This window comes from Lissotriton helveticus, chromosome 1_1, assembly GCF_964261635.1.
Source record: "Lissotriton helveticus chromosome 1_1, aLisHel1.1, whole genome shotgun sequence".
NCBI classification, from domain to species: domain Eukaryota; kingdom Metazoa; phylum Chordata; class Amphibia; order Caudata; family Salamandridae; genus Lissotriton; species Lissotriton helveticus.
The window spans coordinates 1,916,345,403-1,916,372,788 of record NC_136057.1 but is presented as its reverse complement, the minus strand read 5'-3'; the positions used below and the strand labels follow the sequence as shown (position 1 = coordinate 1,916,372,788).

General features: G+C 42.4%; 1 protein-coding gene across 2 annotated transcripts in view; it reads left to right on the top strand.

Moving 5' to 3' along the window:
- The window catches only part of NPL (N-acetylneuraminate pyruvate lyase), a 197,236-nt gene that overhangs the window by 149,886 nt on the left and 19,964 nt on the right, over positions 1–27,386 (top strand). For both annotated transcript variants that reach the window (XM_078643292.1, XM_078643298.1), the window contains 2 exons: positions 10,944–11,036; positions 11,734–11,900. In XM_078643292.1, coding sequence (XP_078499418.1) covers positions 10,944–11,036; positions 11,734–11,900 — 260 coding nt within the window. The remainder of the gene's footprint in view (positions 1–10,943; positions 11,037–11,733; positions 11,901–27,386) is intronic.

Here is a 27,386-nt window from a genome sequence, read left to right as displayed (position 1 = left end):
ATCTGATCCATCTATGACACACTTCACATTAAACGTCACATTGGAATTCATCTGCTTTTTTCTGACCGTTACTGACATATCCTGTAATGCCACAGAACACACACTTTTCATTATCTTCTCAACAACATTTATACTGAGCAGACTCGTTTTTACTTCTGTATCAATAACAGCCAGAACGGTTATATTGATCTCTCATAGACTTCAGACAATTGCATTTTTAAATTACCCCTTGACCCACAGTCTTACTAGTAGTTTGGTTCACCTATGTTTCTTCTATTATTCAGACTTGTTTCTCCATTTCATTATACATTCTTAATTCCTCTGAACCTAGAGTGTGCAGAAGAGTTTTCTTCTTTCTGATGGGAGTAAGTTCCTTTTGATGTGTCAACTTCAATTGTGGAAATATATATATTTTGAAAAACACTTAGTCCATTCAGGCCACTTCATGCGCGGTTCGCCTGTCACAGAAAGAAAGGCTTTGTCTGCCCTCCGCCTCTGATTGCCACACAGTTCCCCTTACATGAATCCTGAGCAGAGTTCTCGTAGTGCTTGGATTTATTTATTTATAAAATGTTGTGTATCACAAACTTGATCCCTCTGTGGGGCGGTAGAGCACTTTACAGAATGGGAACAGGGGAAACAACAATAGGTAAAAGCGGATAGCCTAACTGGTATAAAAGCAGGTGGTATTCAATTTACAAAAAAAATGTGCTTCAGGCTGTAAATTACCCTGAGCACAGATGTGCTTTTTTTCACGCGGATATCTCATGGGAATGGTCGTATGAAGGAACCACACAAGTGATTATTTCGCATGCCTTAAGAACGCGGTCTTTACCATGACCGCGTCTTTATCACACATGCCTTTACCACAAATTTCGTTGTAAAGGCATGATTGGTAAAGGCATATGCATGTTAAAAATCACATTCCAGCCCCCCCAATCTGAGCCCTAAAACCCGGCCCCCAGCCCTGCAAACCTCCCTGCCCTAAATACTACCACAACCTCCCACCCTGAGACCTAAAACCTGGCCCAAGCTCTAAAAACTACCTGCCCCCTGCCCAGAGCCCTAACACAGACCCCCAGCCCTAAAAACTGCCACGACCTCCCCCTCCACCCCCCATGCCCTGAACACTCGGCCTTCAGCCCTACATACCAAGCCGCATCCCGATCCTTCCTATTTCTCCTTCCATTCTCCCGCCCATCTAGTCTGTATCTAGAGCGCTGACTGCCTTTACTATGCATATGCGTGGTTAGGGCACGTGTGGTAACGCTTGTGGGTAACGGAACACGTGGTTCCGCCTGCGCTCTAAATGCCGTTTCGCCAAGGGAATTTCTCTATTAAATGTAATTGGCAGGACAAAAGCCCTCCAGCTAGCAATTACAGGTACATTGCTCTGGTTTATGACATCTGACTGCTGTCACCAGTAGTTAGTAGGTTGCTCTTTAAGCACATCTTGAATTCTTTATGTAAGCAGCAAGGCAAGTTACGTTTTGGAAAGTTTGCTAAAATCGGCCCCTATTATGTTTATAGTTCTCTTATCAATTTGTGCCTTCAGGAGCCGCACTTCTTTTTATTTTAATTGTACACCCACTGCTATCCTACTGATGCGGGGTGATATCCTTTTAGTCGTGAATACGATTTAGTGGTGTCCGTTCCCCTCTGGGACCCAGCACACTCCCAAATGACGTGGCCATGTGTATCTTCCAGCGAGCGTGATTGATGTGCTTGTGTGTATAATTCAAACATACATAAGAACAGATGCCCCTGCTTCCAGCTTCTCCTTGGCATTGTCCACTGGCCAGATCTACTTTGTAGGTAGGGAAAAATGGAGGATAGGAGGAGCAGCCCAGCAGCTCCGACCATCGCTCCCGCTCCACCAACAGTGGAAATTAACCAGGATGTGGAGATTGTAAGGGAAGGAGCTAAGATTGTTCCTTATCCATTCCCTTCCACACTTCTTTTTGCTTCATTTCCTCAATGCACTGCTCCAAGTTTATTGCCTGTGGGCACCCCAAACCCAATGAAAACCCACATGTCCTGTGTCCCCCACACTCAGGGTAGGATATGTTTCAGTGCGAGAACTGTTGGAAAGAATTGCTATCTTTTGGGGATAAAGTACTGAGAATATATGAAACCTCATGTTCAGCGAGTTCTCCCACTAGCCAGTCAGGGCGAGGGAGCTCAGGCTTACACCAATAGCTACCTTAGGTTGCATAGAATTAGAAAGCACGTATGTTTATACTTTCCAAGTAGTAATGGGCTTGATATCTATCATCAAATTGACCGTCCACATAAGCTCATCCCTCCACAGATCGGTACCCTGTGATAGTACATCATTGACTGTGCACACCACATACCCTAGGAAAAACCGTATACAGTTAGTATTTCCAAACACCAGACTCTGAGGGAAGCATGTTCTTAGTTATTATTCTAGAATTTATGCTTGTCTACTTGAGAAATGCAACAAAATAGTAAGCAAATTTGTTTACAAAAATTAAAAACACATCTCCACATTATTGCACTATATTGTTGGGTTACAATGTGGCACTGATGCAGAGGATACACCATTACATTGCTCTGAATGATTTGATTTGATTTTGGGTTTTATAAAGCGGGTGAATGCCCATGGGCGTCTTGGTGCTATGTGACCCTAGGCCCTGCTACCTCGGGACGTGGTTCAGAGACTTGTGGTGAACAGCCAAGTCTTTATTTCTTTTCTAAAAGAGTACAAGGAGGGGCAGTTTTTGATTGCTATTGGGAGCTGGTTCCAAAGCCTGGCTGCATGCAGTCTGAAGCTTTTCCCGCCCCATCTAACCTGCTTGAATCTTGGGACCTGAATCATTTTCAATTGGCTGGATCTCAGGAATCTAGAGGGTTCATACCATTTCAGGTGATTTTTCAGGAACTGACAGCCTGTTCCATGGAGTGCCTTGTATGTCAGGCATAGTGACTTGAATTTAACTCTTTTGGCAATTGGCAACCAATGTAGGCCCCTCAGTCTGTGTGCCCCTGGTTCATACTTTGGGATGTCTAGCACCAATCTTGCCGCCGCGTTTTGAAGACGCTGCATTGTCGCCAATTGTTTGACCTGGATCCCAGCATATAGTGCATTTCCAAAGTCTAACCTTGATAGCGCTAGTGCTGTGACCACTGTCTTGCGTGTGTCAAGAGGAATAAAGGGTAGAACTTTCCTAATTGTTTTAAGAATAAACCATACGGAAGAGGCTAGCTTGTTTGTTTGTGCCGTGAACGTAAGTTTATCGTCCAGGAGGATACCCACATTTCGGACCTTATCAACTGGGAAGGGGCATTGGCCTAGGCCCTCAGGCCACCATTCCTGTGACCAGGATTGCATGTCTGTCCCCAACAGCATTACTTCGCTTTTGCTCCCGTTTAATTTCAAGCAGTTACTCTGCATCCATTGTAAAGATGTGTTGCATGCATTTTTTAAATTTCTCTGCTGTCTCTTTGATGTTACTTGAGATTGACACTACAATTTGTGTGTCGTCAGCGTAGGAAACTGGCGTGAAGCCATGGTTCCTTATTATTGCCGCCAGGGGGGCCACGTAAAGATGAAATAAAGTGGGACTTAGCGACGACCCCTGTGGCACGCCGCAAGGGGAACTGAAAGGTTTGGATTTAGCCTCTCCTACCTCCACCGTGAATGTCCGATTGGACAGATAAGATGCAATTAGAGTTTGGGCCGATTCGTGTATTCCCACCTCACTGAGTCGGCGGAGTAGTACATCGTGGTTTACTGTGTCGAAGGCCGCCGAAAGATCTAATAAGATCAAGGCGGCCTTCCCCCCGGCGTCCAGAATATACCTCAGTTCTTCTGTGGCAGTCAGAAGGGCTGTTTCAGTTCCATGCCCTTCTCAAAAGCCAAATTGCGCATGGTCCAGCAGATTATTGTCAAACAAATATTGGGATAACTGCCTATTCAAAAGCTTTTCCAGAACCTTCGCAGCAAAACGGTATGTTTGAAATCGGTCTGTAGCTACTCGGCTCTTGTGGGTCAAGGGTGGCTTTCTTTAGTAGAGAATGTGCTCGTAAAAAAGCTTTTCATGGATGCACAAAATACTAGAGAGGTACATGTGTTTGGAGACCTTAACATCATTAAAACAAAATATGTGGCACAGGGGTGTGCAAACACCTCATTAGTAAGAGGGTTAATGTTGTTACGTGAGAACAAGCTGCCAAGTTTACCTTTTGTTTAACTTGGTGACCTGAAAATATTTGGAAGAAAGATTTGTTTCTTAGTTCTGCGTCTTCAACAAAAATGGTGAGCTTTTTTGTAAAGTATTTTTGAGTGTGAAATGTAGTGCCTTATTACTGAAATTTGCTGTCTTACTTGTACTGCTTACTTCTAGAGCTATCCATGTAGTTGATGCGAAGCCAGTTGGAATGCAGTAGATTGTTTCAGTGAAAGAGAGGAGCCTAGTAGAAGACTTTTGGGCTGCTGTGAAGGGTGCATGTCGGGTCTTATGGAGACCTGTGAGTGTTTTCTCATGTTTGATTCTTGAAGTGACCATAGATTGTTTAACTTTAGGGCTACACAGCCAAACCTAAAAAAGGTTACTGAGTGACAGAGCTCTCTATCACCAACCTGTAACCTGGAACACGACCCTTACTGCTCACACTAATTGGTGACCGACTCATAGAACGGGAAACATCCTTTTGTACGCGGTCATTACACCGCGTACCATTACTACGGATGCGTTACAACGCATGCGCTGTAATAACGTGTAGCCTTTAGTACGCATGTTATTACTTCGCATGCGCTATTACAACGCATCTGTAGTAATATGGGAGTCGAGGAGGCAGCGTTGACGGCTCCGGGCACCCACCAAGGAGATACAGGTAAGAGGGACTGTTTCATTTTGTAGGGTTTGTGTTTGAGTAGTGTTGTGGGTCGTGTAGGGTAGTGTTTGTGTGTAGTTACAGGAGTGGGGAATGGGGTAGCGTCGTGCAGGGGTTAGTGTTGTGGTGTTTGTGTAGTGTAGGGTAGTGTTGGGGTCGTGCAGGGTAGTGTTTAAGTGTAGGGAGCGAATTAGGGTTAGGGACAGGGTCGTGCTTGGAATTTTGTTTTAGGGTTTAGGGTACTGTAGTAGTGTTTGTGTGGGGTAGTGTTTTAGGGTTTAGGGTAATGTCAGGGGGTCGTGTAGGGAAGTGTTTGTGTGTAGGGGCAGGACAGAGTAGGGGCAGTGTAGGATAGATGATCACTCGTAATTAGGTTATAAGATGGGTTTATTCGCATAAAAAGGAAGCACCACTAGTAACACATTCTGTGGCACCTGTCAGCATACATCAACTGACAAACTGTAAACATATGTTAAACGGCATGAAAATAGATCGTGCCATGACTACATTTAAATAAATATAAGGCGCGTGAAAGAGAGAACACGCGCGAGTACGCGCGAGAGAAAGAGCATGTGAGGACACAACACACCTTCCTCCTTTATAAAACTAAATAGAAAGAATTTAAAAAAATGGAAAAGAAAAAAAAACCAAAATATATATATACAAAATTGGAGAACAATTCATAAATTAATTATCAAATCTCTCTTTGACAAAAGTAATAAAATCAGACATCCACTTTGGTTTCCTTGTCGTTCTTTTCTACAAAACAACATCATTGTTATCAACAGGCTTAGTGTATATATCATTGTTAACATTAAGTTGAATATTTACATTTGAATCAGAATTATCTTCTACATTAGTATAACTGGACGTTGAACCATTGTCTTCACAAATTGTATTTTCACATGAGTCATCATCCAAATAAGAATAATCTGAATGTTTTCGAGTAAAAGTCTTTTCATAAATTGCTTTATCAGCCTTAAGAATAGCAATCCTGTTAAGATTCCAAACTTTGTTATCAGATAATCTTACTGAATTCTTCAAAAGTTCAATGACCTCAAAAGGACCCATAAATAAACTTTCCCCTTTTTTGACTTTCCAAGGTTTCTTTACTTTGACCATCATACCAACCTCAACTTTCGGATCAATTTTAGAACCAAATTTCTAATCAAAGTACTTCTTATTAACACTGTGAGTATGAGCTAGATTTTCCTTAACTTTTTTTAAATCTACATTTGAAGAGGTTGACTTAACTAACCATGACGGATTTACTTTAGTTCTGGGAAGTCTTCCCCTCATGATCTCAAAAGGAGAATATCCAGTCATGGAATTCATAGTGGTCCTATACATCCATACCTTCTTAAAAACTTCCACTTCCCACTTCTTGCCATCATTGCCAACTGATTGTATTGCACTCTTCAGAACTCTATTGAATCTTTCTATAACTCCATTTCCACTGGGATTATAAAGAGAAGTGGTGGAATGTATTATGGCCAGTCTAGTGAAGTAATCTTTAGCCTTGTTGGAATTAAATTGAACCCCATTGTCAGTTATGAGTCTTATCGGTAGACCTTCTTCAGTGAAAACTCTATCCAAAAAACATAAAACAGACTCAGTGTCTATTTTCTCAACAATCTTGATGGTAGGCCATTTCGAAAAAATGTCAATAGCTGAAATGATGTACTTTGAATCACAACCAATAGGACCCATAATGTCCATAGCGACAGTTTCCCATGGATTGTCAGGAATAACATGTTCACCCATATTTGGTTTGAGTGTAGTTAAAGACTTGTCAGAATTAGCACAAATAACGCAATTTCTGATTAAACGTTCAATAAATAAATCCATGCCTGGCCACCAAAATAACTTCTTGACTTGCTGTTTAGTCCTGATAATACCACTATGACCCTCATGACCTTGTAGAACTATGGTCTTTCTCACACCCTCTGGTGGAACAAAGCGTTCACCTCTTCTAATGATATTATCAACATATGAAAGTTCAGATCTAACTTCCCAAAAACTCTTAAGTTCTGAGTTGATATGTTTTCTATCAGGCCAAACACCAGTAATGCAATCTGCAACATCACTTAAAATCTCATCTTCCTCAAATTTCTTCTGCCACAAAGCTTGGTCAATAGAGATAGAACCTTCATCATGAATCATGGCAATCTGCAAATCATCCCACTCATTATGTAGATCCTCCTGAATAGGCAAAGGCATCCTAGACAAAAAATCAGCAGATACATTGTCTTTTCCTGGTACATATTGTATTTCATAAATACAATCCTGCAAACGCATAGACATTCGTGCAATGCGAGCGGAAGCCCTCAACATACCTTCAGTTGTAAGCAAACGTACCAAAGGTTTATGATCACTCCTCAATGTACATTCCTTACCCCAGACAAACACTCTGAAGTGTTCTAAAGCCCAAACACATGCTAAAGTTTCCCTCTCAATCGTGGAATATTTTTCTTCAGATGGAGTGAGGGCTCTGGAAGCATGTGCAATAACAACTTCCTTACTATCCTTTGTCTTTTGTGTAAAAACAGCACCTAGCCCTTTTGAACTGGCATCAGTGGTGATAATATTTCTTAAGGAAGGATCAAAGCAAGAAAGTGCAGAGGCAGAACATATAGTATCTTTTACATCACTAAATTCTTTTTCACATTCCTCTGACCACACAAAAGTAACTCTGTTCTTAATCAACTGTCTGATGTTAAATGTTCTACAAGAAAAATTAGGAACATATTTGGCATAAAATTCCACTAACCCTAAGAATTACCTAACATCATCTTTAGATTGGGGATGTGGTGCAGATTTAATGGCTTCCAAAAGTTCAGATTTAGGTTTGATTCCATCCTCACACAACTCATGGCCTAGATAATTTATTGAATGAACACCGAATTTACATTTCTCATGTTTTATGGTGAGACCATGAAGATTAAGTGCACCCAAAACATTTTCTAAAGAAGAAATGTGTTTTTCCTTACTGTCACTGAACACCAATGTGTCATCCTGAAAACAGACTGCATCTTTGCAATCCTTTAAAATGTCTTGCATAATCCTCTGAAAAATGGCAGCTGCTGACGCTAACCCAAAAGGCATTCTATTAAACCTAAAGCATCCAAATGGGGTGATAAATGCTGTGAGATCCCTACTCTTTGCCTCAAGTTCTATCTGATGGTAGGCAGCTGATAAATCTATGGTTGAAAAAAACTTTGACCCACCCACAGATGATAACAATTCAGAAATGCGAGGAAGAGGAAATTGATCCACAACAATATTGTTGTTGAGATGGCGAAGATCAATGCAGAGCCTAACTTTGCCATTGGTACGTCTGGCAACTACAATGGGAGAAACCCATTCCGATGACTCAATTCTCTCTATTATTCCCTCTTTGACTAATGCATCTAACTCATTCTTTACTTCATCACGAACAGCAAAAGGAATATTACGTGCCTTATGTATTTTAGGACATGCATTTTCTTTCAAGCGAATCTCATGTTTAAAACTGGATAGTTTTCCAATGTTCTTTTGAAAAACATTTGGAAATTTGTTTAACATCAAAGAAGAAATACCATTCTGCTCATCTACTAACATTACAGGATTAGGACTATTAGGATTCAGAATGATATCAAGTTTTCCCTGATCGAACCAGCTAAGAACTGAAGGACCTTTCTTAGAGATATAAAGTTTAGCAATGCATTTTCTATTTTTAAACCTGAAAACAAGTGTTCTAAATCCTAAAATATCTATTCTCCCTCCTGAGTATCCTTCAGGACTAATATCACTCTTCTCTAAATGACTACCTAATCTATTAACAAACAATTTTTTCCATACAGATTCACATACGATAGAATATGGTGAACCAGAGTCAGCAAACATGTTAATTTTGACGCCCCCAATAACCATATCACATAGTGGTTTCTTCTTAATCATGGAACTGTCAACATTCAAAACAACTATATTGGACTCTTTAACGAATGAACAATTATTTGAATCATTAGAGAAAGCATCGTCCTCACTGTTATCACTTTGTTCAATGCATTTAACTTTTTGGTTAATCTTATTCCCCACACTTCTCTTGCATGCAGAGGTAAAGTATCCCATCCTCGTCGCCAAATTGTAGGATAGATGATCACTCGTAATTAGGTTATAAGATGGGTTTATTCGCATAAAAAGGAAGCACCACTAGTAACACATCCTGTGGCACCTGTCAGCATACATCAACTGACAAACTGTAAACATATGTTAAACGGCATGAAAATAGATCGTGCCATGACTACATTTAAATAAATATAAGGCGCGTGAAAGAGAGAACACGCGCGAGTACGCGCAAGAGAAAGAGCATGTGAGGACACAACAGGCAGGGTCGTGCTTAGGGTGGTGTTTTAAGAGTTTAGAGTAGTGTTGTAGTGTAGGGTAGTATTTTAGAGTTTAGGGTTGTGTCGGGGGTTATTCAGGGTAGTGTTTCAGTGTAGAAGATGGACTGGGGTTAGGGGCATGACCGTGCTGGGGTAGCGTTTTAGGATTAAGGGGAGTGTAGTAGTGTTTGTGTAGTGTAGGGTACTGTTTTAGGGTTTTGGGTAGTGTTGGGGGGTCATGCAGGGTAGTGTTTAAGTGAAGGGGACGGACTGGGAGTAGGGGTAGGGTCGTGCTGGGGGTAGTGTTTTAGGGTTTAGGGTAGTGTAGTTGTTTGTGTAGTGTAGGGTCGTATTTTAGGGTTTAGGGTAGTGTTGGGGGATTGTGCAGGGTAGTGTTTCAGTGCAGGGGATGGACTGGGGGTAGGGGCATGGTCGTGCTGGGGTAGTGTTTTAGGATTAAGGGTAGTGTAGTAGTGTTTGTGTAGGGTAGTGTTAGGGTAGTGTTGGGGGTTGTAAATGGTAGTGTTTAAGTGAAGGGGACGGACTGGGAGTAGGGGTAGGGTTGTGCTGGGGGTAGTGTTTTAGGGTAGTGTAGTAGTGTTTGTGTAGGGTACTATTGTAGGGTTTATGGTAGTGTCGGGGGTCATGCAGGGTAGTGTTTGGGAGTAGGGACAGGACTGGGGCTAAGGGCAGTGTTGTGCAGGGGGTAGTGATTTAGTGTTTATGGTAGTGTAGTGGTGTTTTAGTAGTGTAGGGTAGTGTATTTTTGGGGGTTTTGGTAGTGTTTTTAACTTTGGGATATGTAGTGTATTTGTATGTAGAGTTGGGTTTTATTATTACTAGGCAAGTTTTTAGTTCGCATACATTAACACTTTCAATGTAATGGTATGCGAACTAAAAACTTGCGTAGTAACGTTTTTTGCTAAGAAAAAAGCGTAGTAATGGCATGCGAACTAATTGCTTGCGAAATAACGAGTCATATTCCCATAGAACTACTTGGGACACACCACTTCATCTCTTACAGTGCAATCAGGGTGAGAGCACCCTCAAGTTCCACTGTGTGATTGTGGTCTAAGTATCCTGAGGATTACACACAATTGCATACGAAGGAGACTGAGGGACTCCATTGTGAATGGTTAAAAACTTGTGAATCTTTTGATCATTCCTTCAGTTGCAGATATTTGCAGCACTAGGGACACCAGTATTAGTCTGACTGAAACTTGTTTTGATACCGAAATTATTTAATCAAATTTGTGGCCGAATAAATAATGCTTCTGCTGACTTTTTGGCAAGTGGGTCCATGGCTGGTAGGAGTGGGCACAAAGGTATCGCACGCAGGCTACAATAAGCACTGAGGTAGCCAGCCCAAGCTCAACTGCAGCCTTCAGAAATGGCTAAGAGGAACAAAGATAATTGAAAAGCGCTTTCACCCGTCAAATGCCAGGGCCTGACCATTTTGACTTTTGAGAAAGTGGGTTCAAGGTTTAGACCAGCGTGGGATTGTCTTTTAAATGGCCACTGCTGGACAGTAAGTGATAGCAATAGCCCAAGAGCGGCTCTGGCAGTAGAGCTGGCACTAGACTAGTGAATACCAATCTACTATGTTTGAATCATTCACATTTGGGAGGTTTTTGTGAATGGAGTTCATCTTAAACACACAGTGAAAAAGGATAAGAAAAAAGCATGATTTTCCCTGTTGACTTTCACCTATTCTTGCAGGTGCACTCGTCGCTTACTTGAATGAAGTGGCATCGGCAGCCCCCGAAGTTCCTTTTTACTACTACCACATTCCAAGCCTCACTGGATTGAACTGTAAGCATTGCATCTGAGGGGGGGCGGTGCCCAGATATGTCTAAACAGGGTGTGAGTCAAAGTGAAAACAGCACGGATGATTGAGGACTTCTGAGATGGGTCTAGTTTACCTCTCGGTTGGATGTGAATACAGGGATAAAGGTTGGGTGGGGTAACGAGCGAATGCTAAGTACTTGGGACCTGGGGTTAGTAACAGTATTAGGCCTCAGCTGGGGCATGACTGACTGATGCTTTGTGTTAGGTTTGAGAATCAGGTCAAGGCATTCAGTCGGGCACCAGGGCGAGGCTGAGAACACATGCTGGCCAGTATCAGGCCTGAGAATCTGCAGGGTGACTGCAGCAGGCCATAACTTTAACACTGCTGCAACTGGTAGACTGGATGATTTGGGAAGTTTGTGTCTGACCCACATCTCCCTTGGTGCCATCCGGACTCCTCTAGAATTGCCTCAGCGAACTGGAGTATTGGTTAATGTAGCATTGAAAAGTTTTGTGATGGGCTGTCCCTGGCAGAGTTGAGGCTTTTAGGGGCAAGCTAGGGACTCTGTTATGGTTTCTTTGCTAGGTGGGGCCTGATATGGGGCTATACGAGCGTACTGGAAAGGGAGACTGTGTGGGGTGCGTACGCTCTTGCAAGTTTGATACTGATAATAGGCAAGCCCAAAAGGAGCTCTGTATATTTGGTTTTGTTCCCCGACAGTCCGCGTGGAAGATATTTTGGATGAGATGAAAAAACGCAGCTCAAACAAAGGTGTTTTAAATCCGAAATTCCGGGGCGTGAAGTTTACTGGCCTTGACCTCTTGGACTTCGGACAGTGTATACATCGATATGGCCAGGAACTTTCCTTCTTATATGGAGTGGATGAGGTAAAAAATTTTCCCCTTCTGTTTTGTAACTGGTAAAATAATTAACTATGATTTGACAACATTTTTCTTTTAGGGTACTTGTAACTGCAACCAATCTCTACATAAATCACGATAAAAAACGGATCAAATGAAAACACACATGTACGTGTCGCATCTGAATGTTTTATGATCAGGAATGTCTTGGGGTTGTCATTGCTGGATAATAGGAGCACCTGTGCACCTTCCTTACTAGGTGGTCCTGCCGAGTAAAAAGGATGGATTTAGGTCCAGATCCTTGTACTGGGGTGAATGTATGACATTGTTCTACATTCTGTCCATCAACTGTGTTTTTTGCGAGTAAAAAGGATGGCATTACAAGGGACTTGTGGGAGTTCCACATAATAAGGGCAACCGGTACCTCCAGTATGTACTGAGTTTCTCTGCTGTTGAATGCGTGCTGTTGAATGCGAGTGTGCATAACCTTGGGTCTTGGAACGTATGTAGAGCAAGAGGGTGGAATGCAGTCCTGGTGTGGCATGTCCAGTGGGGAAAATGGGAGCAATCTTGGCAGTGCAAGGTAAATTACCACTACTTCTTAACCATATAACTCCAAGAACCATGCTATAAATGCTGCATAAAAAGCCATCGAGTAAGAATTATGTATGTAAGTGTTGTAAAATCTATTGTTGTAGATTTGAGTATTGTCGAGTGGAATAGAGTGGAGTGGTGTATCATACAGTGTAGTAAAGTGTTATCTAGTGTAGTGGCAGTCTCATATAGTGGAGTCAAGTATCGTAGACTGAAACAGTAGTCTGGTCTGTTGCACAGTGGATTAGGGTGTTGTAGACTGTCCTAGTGTGGAGTAGAGTGTTTGAGTCGAGTAGGGTGAAGTAGAGTAGAGTGGAGTATCATCGAGTGGAGTGTCTTCTTGTACAAAAGAAGAATGAGAAACTTGATCCCTGTGTTGTTTCTCAATGTAAAGGTGAATTATCCAGCTGTTGTAGATTTAGGTTTATTCTGGTTGGTGGTTATGTGTTGTTGGTTGGTATCCAGTTGTAAAATAATTGCTTTTACTCATATGTAGGATTTCTCATAAAAAGCTCAAACTTATCATTTCAAAGCTTACTAAATATATAGATACCAAAGGCATCCATCTATTTTTCACTTTAATATTTTTTGTAAGGCAAGTGATTTCATCTGATATCTTGAGCCTGTCTTTTGTTAGGCATATTCTGATATATATTCACTGAAAAAAACATAGGTTTCAGGAGTTATATAGTTAGGAATTAGCTTTTAAAAAACCTTTGAAATTCACTCCAAAAACTATAAGTTTTAGTGGTGTTATAGTTAGCTGGACATTTTACTCATACAAAACCATTGAAATTGCTCCTTTATAGTTAGTTGTACTAACTATATTTCGCGCACCCGCAATCCACTGCTGATGATGTCACATATTAGATCATTCATGACATGGTCAGTGACATCACTGATGACATCTCAAATGACATCACTGATGACATCATCCAGTGAATGTGGTTTGCTTCGTTATTTAAATATGCATTATATATATAGCAATTTGCATTGAAGAATAAGTGGATATATATAAATAAATATTTGGATGGAGGATTTAGTAGCAGTGTAATTGACTGTTTACTTGACCAATTTATAATGTCTCACTAAATATAGTGGATAGTGACTAAACTGTGTGAATATCAGTATCACTTTGTCAGTTGTTGTGTAAACTGATTCTACAGTTGGTTGCTAGCTATGTGAAAGTCTATATTAGTAATTGATTAGTTAACTGAGTATTTGTATGGGAGTGTGAAAGTGTGTGTGGTTCGGTATATATATATATATATATATATTCACTGAACAAACCATAGGTTTCAGGCCTTATATAGTTAGGAATTAGCTTTTAAAAAACCTTTGAAATTCACTCAAAAAACTATAAGTTTTAGGGGTGTTATAGTTAGCTGGACATTTCACTCATACAAAACCATTGAAATTGCTCCTACATAGTTAGTTGTACCAACTATATTTTGCGCACCCGCAATCCACTGCTGATGATGTCACATATTAGATCATTCATGACATGGTCAGTGACATCACTCACTGATGACCTCTCAAATGACATCATTGATGACATCACTGATGACCTCATCCAGTGAATGTGGTTTGCTTCGTTATTTAAATGCGCAAAATCAGGCTAACCAGGATCCTCAGCCGCTCTCTGTACTGCGAGGGGCTCGCAGCAAACCCCCGGACAGTCTAGAAATAAAAATACAAGGGGTAAGAAAACAATATGCTCCGAAAGAGGCAACTATTCTAGACTGGACATGGGTGTCCAGGACCATAAACAACAAACCGGAAAAACACTGACATGACAAATCCGTAATTGGGAAACCACAACATTTTAAATTCTGCTCCTGGAATATCAACGGCCTAGGGGATAAGCTTATGGACCTGGAACTAAAACTTTACTTGCAAAGCTTTGACCTCATATCGCTGTAAGAAACTTGGTCAGACTCTCCGCCATCACTTCCAGGCTTTACCCAAAACTTCATCCCTCCAACCCAGTCCGCAAGATTTGGCCACAAAAAAGGAGGTCTTGTTACTTATAGTTCATTAAGAAGCACGCTAACAGTTGTGCCGCTACCATACAATTTAGACCCTCCGAACGCAATGAAAGCACTACGAATCTCCACTCGAGATCAAGCAAAGATAGAGGAAATAATTCTAATAAACCTTTACCTATATCCCCGAGGCAAGAAGCAAGTATCCCATCAATTGAAAGAAGAGCTCATAAAGTTATTAACTGCAGAGAATACAAATAGTCTGATTGTTAGTGGCGACTTTAATCAGAACGTGCTCAATGAAACGGTCACAGAAGTCAGTACTGATGAGGATCCATTTGCATTGGAACAATATTCTCAGGACAACTCCTCAGGGGGAAGAAGCACAAAAGCAGCGCAGCGACTGTTAGCAACACTTGAAGAACTGGGTCTTCGAGCGCTCAATAGGAGATTCCCAGGGGATCGTCCCCAAGCGGCAACATTTCTTAGTACAACGATCAGTTCAACAATTGATTTCACCTTCCTCTCTGGTAATTTGTTTCAATCGACAACTGATTTCCACATCGGTTTACTTGACTACAGCGATCACTTACCACAAGAAGTGACACTAGAGGCCTTTACAATACTAAGACCAGAATGTGCTATTGGGCATGAACTAGTTTACACAGGAAATGACATGCGGTTAAAGTGCAGAACAGATGATCCTCCGGGCTTCCTGCTCTACTCCAAGCAAGTACTTGGCGAAGCCCAAAATGAAACAACCGACCCAATCGTCGGCTGGGAGAAATTTGCAGAAACATTACGCAATAATATGGGAAAAAGACAGAGGAAAAATCAGCTCGAAGGAGGGTGCAATGCTGCAAATCAAACGCGGTATCACAATTACACCTTTACAAACAACGTTCATCTAAAAAATCTAAAAACTCTTATTGGCCAAAAGTTACGAAGGGCAAGGATAGACCCTGCTGCCAAGGATGAACTGAGGTTGTTAAAACGTGACCACAGGAGGCTGGTCTGGCGACTTGAGCGTGAAGCAGAAGAGTCCCTGTGGGCCAAACTCTTACACAACGCCAAATCTAACAACAGCGCCCAATTCTGGAGAAAGATCAACAATTTGTCTATGGTGCGGAGTCAAGGTATCAATTTCCATGTTCTAGAAGATGACTGGGTAACCTTTCTTAGCTCGCACTTCAATTGTATTGACACTAACATCCAAGGAATGCTCAAACTCACAAATGACACAGAGGATCGATTAACATCACGCCGTGAATGCCTCGACATCCAGCAGCAAGACCAGGCAATTGTAATTAAGTGTGCACTGATCTGTAACAGAATCTCAAAGGGAAGACGCGAGGGGGCCCTGGGACCAAACGGGATACCCCCCCCATACTGTTCAAGCAAGATCCAGATTATTGGGCAGCCGCCCTTAAACCAATGTTCGTTAAGATTCTACAGACTTCATTAATTCCATCATCATGGAGGGGAGCCATTATTTCTCCTATCTTTAAAAAGGGAGACCAAAGCAACCCAAAAAACTATCGGCTAGTGGCCCTGCACGACAATGAGGCAAAATATTTTGCGGGTCTGCTCCTAGAAGAATTATCATCTTGGGCAGCTTATGTTTCTGCAATCCCATACAACCAAACAGGTTTTTGTAAAGGTATGGGCACTTCAACTAATATTCTAGCACTTTTTTATTAATTGATGCAGCCCTAGAAGCGAACCATCCACTCTACCTGTGTTATATTGACTATAGCTCAGCTTTTGATCATGTCAACAGAAACCTACTGTGGGAAAAGTTACATAAACTGAACATTCCTCCGCTGCTTTTAAACCAACTAATTCTTCTACACAGCGAGACATGGGTGCAAGTTAGGCTGGGCACCGGTGGCTATCTTACAAAAAAGATCCCAACACACACACGAGTAAAACAGGGCTGTGTACTTGCCCCAACACTTTTTTTTTTTTTTTTTTTTTTAAAGGACCTTTATTGTTATAGTACGGAGATACAAACATGGGCCTACAACCAATCCGGCCGGCCGCTATTCAAATCGGTTAAAAAGCAATATGGTATAAAAACATACAGCGGTCCGGAGTTCAATGGCAGAATAGCATCCAGGATATGACATATAATGAAAATACCATGCGATAATAAGGATCTGAGACGGTTCATTTTGCAATAACGAAAAACAAAGTGAAAATCAATGTCGCATAATCACACACTCCCCTGAGACAGCTAACTAAAAGCAAAAGGTTTTGCGCCAGCGATGTACATAAAATGAGGAGACGGGGTATATGAATCAGGATAGATGCAATAATCACAAAGCAATCATGGCGAACTAGCCCCACCCCTCAAGGCGAAACACAATATGGGAGACATGGAAGACGACAACATCGAAATAAGAAAAGGGCAAAGGGCCATAGAAACAAAGAGAGAACAAAATAACAAACCCATCCCCCAACCTGCACCCCTGCAGAAGGCTACGGCCTACCCCCCCAGCAGCGTGCCTGTCGCCCTAAATAAGAGACCCGAAATACAGAGAAGAAAAAGAAAGAGAAAAAATACAGGAGAAGGGCCCTCGATCTGGTTATCCGGCCCCTCCCACCACCGTGTACAAAAATCGTATAAACAGTAACGGTAGAAGAAGTACAAGTAGCAACAATCACGTATAACGCAATCAATTACATCCCCGCTAAGCGCCCCTTAAATCACCATCAACCATCGAAGATTACCTCAATGTCCCAAGCAAATTCACCCCTGGCCTCGTCTGTCAATAGTACCAACGTTGAACCATCCCTCAGACGGGATACAAAGTAGCACAAAGGGTCCGATTGCACCGGGAGGATCAGGCAGTGTCGCCGCTCCATAGGATCCCAGCCACCGAAAGTTCGCCGATGATGCATGGCGGAAGTCTGATTGTGACAATGTCAACACCGCCAACAGTCTCGAGTCCGAACACAGTCCCGCCAAACATGGAAAGGGAAACACACAATGCGGGAAGCGCCGAAACCCCGACGGGCCCGCCCAAACCGTGTATCGACGCTGTTCATCCACTCGCCGATCAGAGAAAGGCCCCGATGAGACAATCACATGCGCCACAGGTGTATCCACAGTAAGCTCATGAACCAAATCTATCCACGTCTCCGAGAATGTAGACTCATCCGGGGAATACGTCAATGAGGCAGAGGCAGACACATCGGCGCCTCCTTGAGAGCGATCCGTGCCGCTACAAGGTGGCGGGACAACAATGGCGGCCATCCTTCGTCCCAATTCTCGGGCCTCCCGGATCAGGGCAGTTTGCAGGGTTGTTAGTGCAGCCAGTATATGTTTGGGCGTGGGCGTTTTCTCGCGTAGCCAAACCCCGGAATTCTCTTGTGCACCGGTTTCTCTGCCCGGATGAGGGGTGCGCGAGAAAGTATCATCCGCCATTTCAGCCGTCGCGTTCTCGTTCCCCTCCACCTCACCTCAGGATCGGGTCCGACCCCCGGGAGCAGCAGGATTCACAGCGGGATCTCAATAGTCGGGGCAGGCAACAAAAAGGAGAGTCACCAAAAGGCTAAACAAACTCCCTGCTGCCTCTCGGGAGTCACCCACCGGCTCCCGGGGGGGGGGCTGTTAACATGGCCGGGTATCACACCGAAGGGGAACTGGGCATCATGGACTCTCTCTGGCCCAGCTATACCGCACCTCCCGCAGGGCAACCCACTATTGGGAGTGGGTTGGTATCACCTCTTCCGGCTCGCAGATCTCAGGTTCTCTCCGATCGGTTTCCCATCGCAACCAGAGGCCGCAGGTGTTGCAATCACGGCCGGACACTCTCCACACTCGAGATCCCGGTCTCAGCACCTCGAGGGCCGCCAAACAGACGGGGACATTTCTTCGGGTCTACTGCACGGTGGAGCCTCAAAAGCAGATGGTAAGAGAACGCATTCCTTCACCTACTTAGATTAGCAAATACTGCTCAAGTTTATCACCAGGATATATGTGCGGGGCGGGAGGGCTCGCGGAGCCAAGCGTTTATGCAGCCATCCCGATCGCCATCTTGGCTCCTCCCTGCCCCAACACTTTTTAATCTTTTTATGGGAGAGCTATCTACGTTGAATGAATGCAATTCGCACGCCCCAAAGCTAGGGGGCTCACAGATCTCTAATTTATTCTATGCAGATGACTTGTTACTCATCAGCCGGACCCCTGTTGGCCTCCAGCGGCTGCTGGACATTACCTCAAGATACTCCGCGGCTAACATGCTTACCGCGAAAAATCAAAAGTCATGTGCATCAACTGTTCCAAAAAGAAACCAACACGAAACTGGCTCTTGTCATCTAGAAAGCTAGAAACGGTCTGTGAATATCGATATCTGGGGGTCATCATTGACCACAAGGGAAATTTCATGCCGCAGTGCGAAGCCATAAAAAGGAGAGGACTAATCATTGCAGCAAGCCTCAGAAACTTAAAAAACACGGTTTCTGGCCCAAGCTTACTTCCGCTTATAAAGGTGACACAGGCCAAGCTAATTCCAGCCATTACTTATGGCAGTGAATCTATGAGAGGGAGGGATGCTCCTTTAATAGATAGGACTGTGGCAAAAGCACTACGCATGATCTTCGGCCTCCCAAGGTATTCATCGCCCGCCCAAAAGAGACTAGAGTTCGGGTTACAAAAAGAAGAGCTGGCATGCAAGGGAGCGTACATAAAAACCTGGCATAAAATAAGCAGGGGAGACCCGAATACCCTAAATGCCCTCCTGTGGAAGGAACTTCAAAATAAATAAACATGCTTGGCAAGGCGGTACCTGGAGGCCGCCATTGAGGACCTTGGCTTACAGCAACTCTGGGAACTTCCATGCTCTACAGCAGTCTTTAAAAAGGTGGTCAACAAGACAGTCCGGAAGGAATCACTATTGCAGGATAAAGCCACCCTATCAGAGCGGGCTCATGGCTGGCTTACACTTCAATCGTACACTACGTCTTTGCCTCAAACCTATCTTCAGATAGGTTTCACTAAAAAAATAAAAGAGAAGTTCCTGAAATTTCGCCTAGGGCTGCTGCCATCGGCGGCCCACCCACCTCCATGGTTACGGCCACACTTACCAACAACATGCCGTCTTTGTGGGAATGGCAAGGAAAACATAGTCCATTTGATCACTACCTGCACCAAGCTCGCCCAAGATCGACGCGTCTTCCTGCGACCACTTTTCAACAATCGCAAGATACAGACTTGCAGGCAAGCAGTGCTTGCCTGCTTTAAAGGAGACGATATCCAACTGAGCTGCAGAACGGTAAAATTTCTTGAAAAAGCAGAGGCCCGCTTTTAAACTTTGAAGGAAACCGAACAAATCTACTAGTACCGTAAAAAGCCTAAAGGATGAACCCCATGGTACCCCTATTGACCAACTACTAGAGTGACACTTTGACTCTCCCACATATCGGCTACCACTTATTACACAATACGGACTTCCCGAACTGTTATTATAATTGGCACTTTATTATACCTCCCTTTGGCCGGCATCAATGAAGGACCTATTTTTTAACTCTTTTATGATAAACTGACCGTTCAACATGATGTTAAGTTTCTTTTAATCGTGTTATTGTTATCTCGCCATGCATTTTGCTTTTTGTTTTACGGACGGAACTTTTGTTTTAACATGTTTAAATTTGACTTATGTTTTATAAAGTGAACTTCCTTTTTTTCTATATTGTAACGGTTTTAAATAACCATGCACAATAAAGTATCTATCACTCACTCGTTATTTAAATATGCATTATATATATATAGCAATTTGCATTGAAGAATGAGTGGATATATATAAATAAATATTTGGATGGAGGATTTAGTAGCAGTGTAATTGACTGTTTACTTGACCAATTTATAGTGTCTCACTAAATATAGTGGATAGTGACTAAACTGTGTGAATATCTGTATCACTTTGTCAGTTGTTGTGTAAATTGATTCTACAGCTGGTTACTAGCTATGTGAAAGTATATATTAGTTATTGATTAGTTAACTGAGTATTTGTATGGGAGTGTGAAAGTGTGTGTGGTTCGGTGGGGGGTGTGTGACTTTCCAAAGATGTGTGAATAGTTGATTCAGTAGATATATGAAGTTAAAACTACATGTTCTATCAGTTTGGGTGAGTGAATCTCTTTATGGGTGTGTTGATGAGCAAATATATTTCTCAATGGTACATGTCTAACACACTAGAAAAATAAAAGCCAGTGTATGTGTCAGTTGTATATAAATAAGTATACATGAGACTCAATGATTGTGTGAGTGACTGTATGGATAACTGTATACTTGTAATATTGATTTTATAATTCACTAAGTATGACTTACTATCTAAATGAATAGATGAAGTGGTGTTTGTATAAGTGTTTTGCTAAGTAAATATGTAAGTATGATCCATTGTTTGCATAAGTGAGTAGGATGATTTCATATGTGAATAGGATGTGTGCTGTTGTTTAATGTCGATATAGGTGTATAAGTATTTTTGATAGTGTTCTATTGTTCATTGTCAGCATGTATGAGTGAATCCATAGGGAAGTGATTAGATGTGTGTATACATCTATGAATCACTGAGTGGATTTTTAGATACTTGTATTGATGTGACAATGGATTCAAATATGATACTCTGTATTTTACAAAGAGTGATGGAAGATTTTTATAGTGTATGAAAAGGTGTATGTGATTGTCAAATGGATGATGTCATCAGTGATGTCATTTGAGATGTCCTCAGTGATGTCACTGACCATGTCATGAATGATCTAATATGTGACATCATCAGCAGTGGATTGCGGGTGCGGGAAATATAGTTAGTACAACTAACTATATAGGAGCAATTTCAATGGTTTTGTATGAGTGAAATGTCCAGCTAACTATAACACCCCTAAAACTTATAGTTTTTGAGTGAATTTCAAAGGTTTTTTAAAAGCTAATTCCTAACTATATAAGGCCTGAAACCTATGGTTTGTTCAGTGAATTTCAAAGGTTTTTTAAATGCTAATTCCTAACTATATAAGGCCTGAAACCTATGGTTTTTTCAGTGAATTTGCAAGGTTTTTTAAATGCTAATTCCTAACTTTATAAGGCCTGAAACCTATGGTTTTTTCAGTGAATTTGCAAGGTTTTTTAAATGCTAATTCCTAACTATATAAGGCCTGAAACCTATGGTTTTTTCAGTGAATTTGCAAGGTTTTTTAAATGCTAATTCCTAACTATATAAGGCCTGAAACCTATGGTTTTTTCATTGAATTTCGAAGGTGATTTAAATGACAATTTTTAAATGTATTAATTGTTGTTTTTTTTATACTGATTTACTACATTTTTGCAGGCAGGTGTTCAGAGGGCACGCCCCCTTTTTACAACACTCTGCAGCGCAACCCCTGGCGCGTTTGCAGAGGAGGAACTAATTTCCCTTGCATACTGGGGGTCCCTGGGGGGGGCAACTGGCCCACCAGGAGCCTCCAGTATAAGCCAGGGAGCTGCATTACAGAGAGGTGTAATGAGGCCACACCCTTTTTTACACCTCTCTGCAATGCAGCCCCCGGGCGTGTTTGCAGAGGGGGAACTAATTCCCCTTGTATACTGGGGGTCCCTGGGGGCCAACTAGCCCACCTGGAACCTGCAGTATGCGCCAGGGGGCTGCATTGCAGAGAGGTGTAATGAGGCCACACCCTTTTTTTACACCTCTCTGCAGCACAACCCCTGGCGTGTTTGCAGAATAGGAACTAATTCCCCTTGCATACTGGGGGTCCCTGGGGGCCAAGTAGCCCACCAGGAGCCTCCAGTATGCGCCAAGGGGCTGCGTTGCTTTGCCCCGGTGGTGGCGGTCCCCGGGGCAGTGTGGACCCCCCACACTTATTTATCACTATGCTGCCACGATTTGGTCCCCCCGGGGGGTAATTTTTAAAAAAACAGACCAGGTTTTTGAAAAAAAAATGTGGGCCTTTTTTGTCCTTGTGGGACCACCTGGGCAGGCCTAGGGGGTCAGGGTGTATCTACCCTGCCCCCTTTTTGTGTTCTTCACGTTTGTTTTTCTGCTTTCTTGTGCCTCGGTTTATCGAGCACAAGATGGATGCCAACACTTCCTGGTTAGAAGTGTTGACAGCCAATGAGCATGCAGCTTTCTTCTGAAGGCATGCTGATTGGCTGCCACTGTCTGTCAACACTCCAAACCAGGAAGTGTTGGCAGCCATATTGTGCCTCGGTAGAACCAAGGCACAAGAAAGCAGTGAAAAAAGGTGGAAAACAAGCAAAGCGAGCAGGGTAGAAGCACCCTGACCCCCTAGGCCTGCTCAGGGGTCCCACAAAGACCCCCCAGGCCCCCCAAATTTATTATTTTTTTTTTGTAATCACGGGGTGGCGCACCATACTCGTACGGTACTCGTACCCCGCGATTAAAAAAAAGAAATTGGGGGAGCCTGGGGGGGTCTTTGTGGGACCCCCTGAGCAGGCCTAGGGGGTCAGGGTGCTTCTACCCTGCCCCCTTTTTGAGTTCTACACGTTTGTTTTTCTGCTTTCCTGTGCCTCAGTCTACCGAGGTACAAGATGGCTGCCAACAATTTCTGTTTTGGAGTGTTGACAGACATTGGCAGCCAATCAGAATGCAGCTCGTACTCGGGAAGGTACAGAGTACAGTAAGCTTACAGTAAGCTTATATAGATATATACATTTTTTCAAATTAAATTTTCTCAACAACTACTGGAGGGATTTACACCATTTAAACAAAAGGCCGTACTACGTACCAGTCCCTACCATTTTGCCAAGTTTGGTGTAATTCTGTTCAGCGGTTCGGGCTGTAGCCGTGTCTAATTGTCCCATGGAAAATAACATGGGGAAAACACGTTTTGGGACCCCCCTTTTTTTCTCAGCCCCCACTAGACTAATCCCCCCCAAAACTTTCAGGGAAGGAGCGGAGTAGGCCATCTTCTTTGAGAAATTCGCAGAAATTCATCAACCGGCGCCAAAGTTATTCCCAATAGAATGTTGCGGATTTCCTATGGAAACTAGGTCCTAACTAGTAGGATGGATATATATATATATATATATATATATATATATCTCAAACAAGAGCTCCTCCTGGAGCGCTGGGACCCGCTTAAAGGTGGCGAACACTCCGGTGAAGTCTGCCGGTATGATTAATGATCTAAAAAAGTTATATATATATATATTATCCACAAAAGTTAATTTAACGAACGCTCTCGGCAAATGAACAGGCAAGCAGCAATCTTGTAATCCGATTTATTACACACGTGTGTAATAAATCGGATTACAAGATTGCTACTTGCCTGTTCATTTCTCGAGAGCGTTCGTGAAATTAACTTTTGTGGATCATATATATTTTCTTCGTAGCTCGCAATATTTTGTTCACCATAAAGAAAGTCCCCATGATTGAGACCCATATTATGTTTAAAAATTATTATTGCAGAATAGCCTTTGTGTAAGACCTCAACAGGAACAACTTAAATCTCCAATTCACAGCTACTGTCAGTAAAACATCCATTTCATTCCTGGACACTGAGGTCTTTATTGAACAGGGCAGAATAGAAACCAGACTGCACCGTAAGACCACAGCAGGAAATTCCACCTTGCATGCAAAGAGCTCACATATTAAACACTTTGTTAACAGCATCCCATATGGCGAGATGTTGCGCCTGAAAAGAATACACAGTAGGGAGACTGATCTGAAAGATGCCCAGAGGGATAGCAAATTGAGATTTTATTTTTGGAAAGGGGCTACTCCCATAAGATCATTGATGCAGCTATCTGCAAATCAGAACAAAAAGACAGATCCAAATTACTGGTTGGGAACACACAGGCACTACCAGACAGTGGGGATATTGCTACTAAGCCACCTGAATTCAGATTCATTGTGCAATATAGCGCTCAACACAAACCGATACAAACCATCATCAGTAAGAACTGGCCATTAATCCTAAGTGACCCAGTGATAGGGAGGGATCTCCCCAAAAGGCCTTCCATTACATACAGTAGAGGGCAGTCTATGAAAGATGAACTGGTTAAAACCAGTCCTAAAGTCTTGGAATCATCAGTTTGGTACCAGACACATGCAGCATTCTACAACTGCAAGGTGTGTAAAGCCTGCCAACAAGCAGTCAACAAAACTTGCTACCACTCGCCATTTGACCGCAGGCAACATAAGATCAACAAAATGCTAACATGTAAGACGGAATATGCCGTCTACGTCCTGGTTTGCCCTTGCGATTTGCTCTATGTAGGAAGCACTAAGCTTCCTGTGCACAAGATAATTCTGCAGCACCTAAGAGCAATTAGCAACCAGGACAATACTTACCCTGTTGCGAGACATTTTAAAGCCAAACACAATTCCAAGAGTAGTGAACTTAAGTACTATGTAATAGACTGTGTGCAGGCAAGCAGACGGGGTGGCAATAGAGAGGACAAATTGCGCCGCCTCGAAACACGGTACATAATTGAACTCAACACAAAGCACCCCTCAGGCCTTAATACCACGGAGGACCTTTACACTTGTCTATAATACAAACACCAGATGCCTTATTGTTACTATGCACAGGTTTTTTATAGGATTGGCAAATTATTTAGCATGTTTTATGAGTTTTAGGTTGTTATTTATACAAATTATGAACTAATTGTCCTATGCTCTACCATCTGTTAACAATCATATTATATGTGATGGTTTTTAGATATATCAATTATGAATTCATTTTTTTAGCCATTAATTAACCATTTTAAAGGTTTTTATCCATTGGCGTATTTATGAATCCTATGACTGTGTATATTTATTGATTACCATTGATTGTTAGTTATATATGGACAGAACATAACATCATGCCTTATATACATGCGTTATTTGCACATTGTCTACAAAACAACAGGAAAGATGGCCCAGTTATTTGGTTTAATTTAGGGGGTGATTAGGTATTTGACCGGTATTATTTCCCCTTTATAATGAGATCAACCCCTCGTCTGGGAAGTGGGTTCAACTTGCACACCGCACTTTTTCTCCTGCCACAGTGCTCATGAACATTATATGGACATTACAACATATGGGGCTCCATATCGTTTCCATTACATGCACGTGTTGGCAAGCCTTAGCAATGCAGACTTATTTACCACGCTTTGCATCATATTATGAATCAAGAAGAACATTATGACTGATGCTGCACTTTCAGAAGAAACTTAATTTAAGTCCTTGAATTTTAAAACACTGTTTTGTTTATTGCACTATCACTATTTTTATGGGACACGGTTTTTACACTCACACGCTGAACAGTACATCTGTTTTTCTTTGTTGGGCGCCAAACATTTAATACAAGCCACATTGGGCCTGATACTAATGATGAAATACTTTCTGTAGTTTTTGACGCCGAAAACTCTTCTATGTCTATGCTAATTGTAGGCCTATTGAAACATGTGATGAGTGTATTTAAACCAATGCCTGGTGATAATCTGTGTCATGTGAACAAGCGCTCTGGGAAGAGCGAAACGCGTCGTGATGACTGGGAGCACCGCAACTCAATAAACAATTTTTTTGCTCTTATCTTGGGTCCGCGTCCGTGTTTGCAGCCTGGAGAAAGCCTGCGCCTTGCCAGATTATAAAGTCCCCATGATTGAGACCCATATTATGTTTAAAAATTATTATTGCAGAATGTAAGAGTGTCTGTCTAAGGAATTTTTTAAGATTATTTCATATTAAACACGTTAATCTAACAAACAAAACAACATTTAAATATTATAAAACAAATTTTAATTATTTGAGGAACTGCATTTTAACCCTGAACAATATTACTAATGAGAAACTGAAAATAGTAGTAACTGTAGGTGACAAAGCTGTTCTCTAATCAAACAGTGTGCACTGTAAGTGAGAAGTAAGTTTAGTAAGTCGTACTAAAATCGCTGACGATTTAAATGTTACAGAACATCTTTCGCTCAGATTATCAAGAAAAATGGTGTAAATAATTCATGCTTCATTCATGCAGATCCAAATAACAGGTCCATATTTAATGTTAAGTGTAGGAGAGTAGGGTCTGCTTCCTATGGTTACCCCCACTTTTTGCTGTGATTCTCTGGTTTGTCGTCTGTAGTATGGTTGTGGTCCTGCTAATCAGGCCCCCAGCCTAGCTGTTCTCTCTCTAAATTGATACCATGTATTTTAGGTACATACCAGATTGGTTGCTGGGTCACCTTTGTATAGTGTACCATAGGTACCCAGGGTGCATAGGTGCACCCTAGGCCTACCAGGGGATGCAGCATGTATTGTGCCACCCCTGGTTAGCCTTCCAAACTGACACCACAGGTCTGTACTGCCAGCCTGGGTAAGGTGGTGTAAACACCCCCTACTTAGATATAGTATACCTATATCCATATACCTATATAGACACACATTAACCTATAAGCCACTCCTATAGCAGGACCTCGACAATCCTGGAGGTAGAGTGCTTGATTTTATGTGAGAGGGTGCCGTAGCAGGAGCTGAGCCCCTCTGCAGCTTTCGGAACCATCTCCTTATAGCTGTTCTATGATATAGCCATACCATATACTCTTAAGTGCATTATAATCCTCGCAGTTAATGCTAACTTTGGTTTGGCTTTATCGAAACATTTTGTGTAAGGTGCAAACACTTTGGAATACTACCCCAGCAAGTTCTGGCGGCGGGGGTAGCATTCCACCCTTCTAGAGGGAGAAGACATGTAGTTACTGGTAAACCCAGTCAAAGTCAGACAAAGCCCCAGCAACACAAAATGGATGCTGCTGCCACAGACACAAGTCTGCCCTCCTGCTGCTGGCTGAAACTCTGGCAGGGGAGGCTTGGACAATAGGTTTCCTGTCCAGGGAGATGTTGGCACCTCCCCATACAGGCGTTAGTGTATTGGGGCAGGGAGGGTTGCATTCAGTGAATGCTTTTTAGACACTGCCTGGGGCACACTAGGTGCTCCA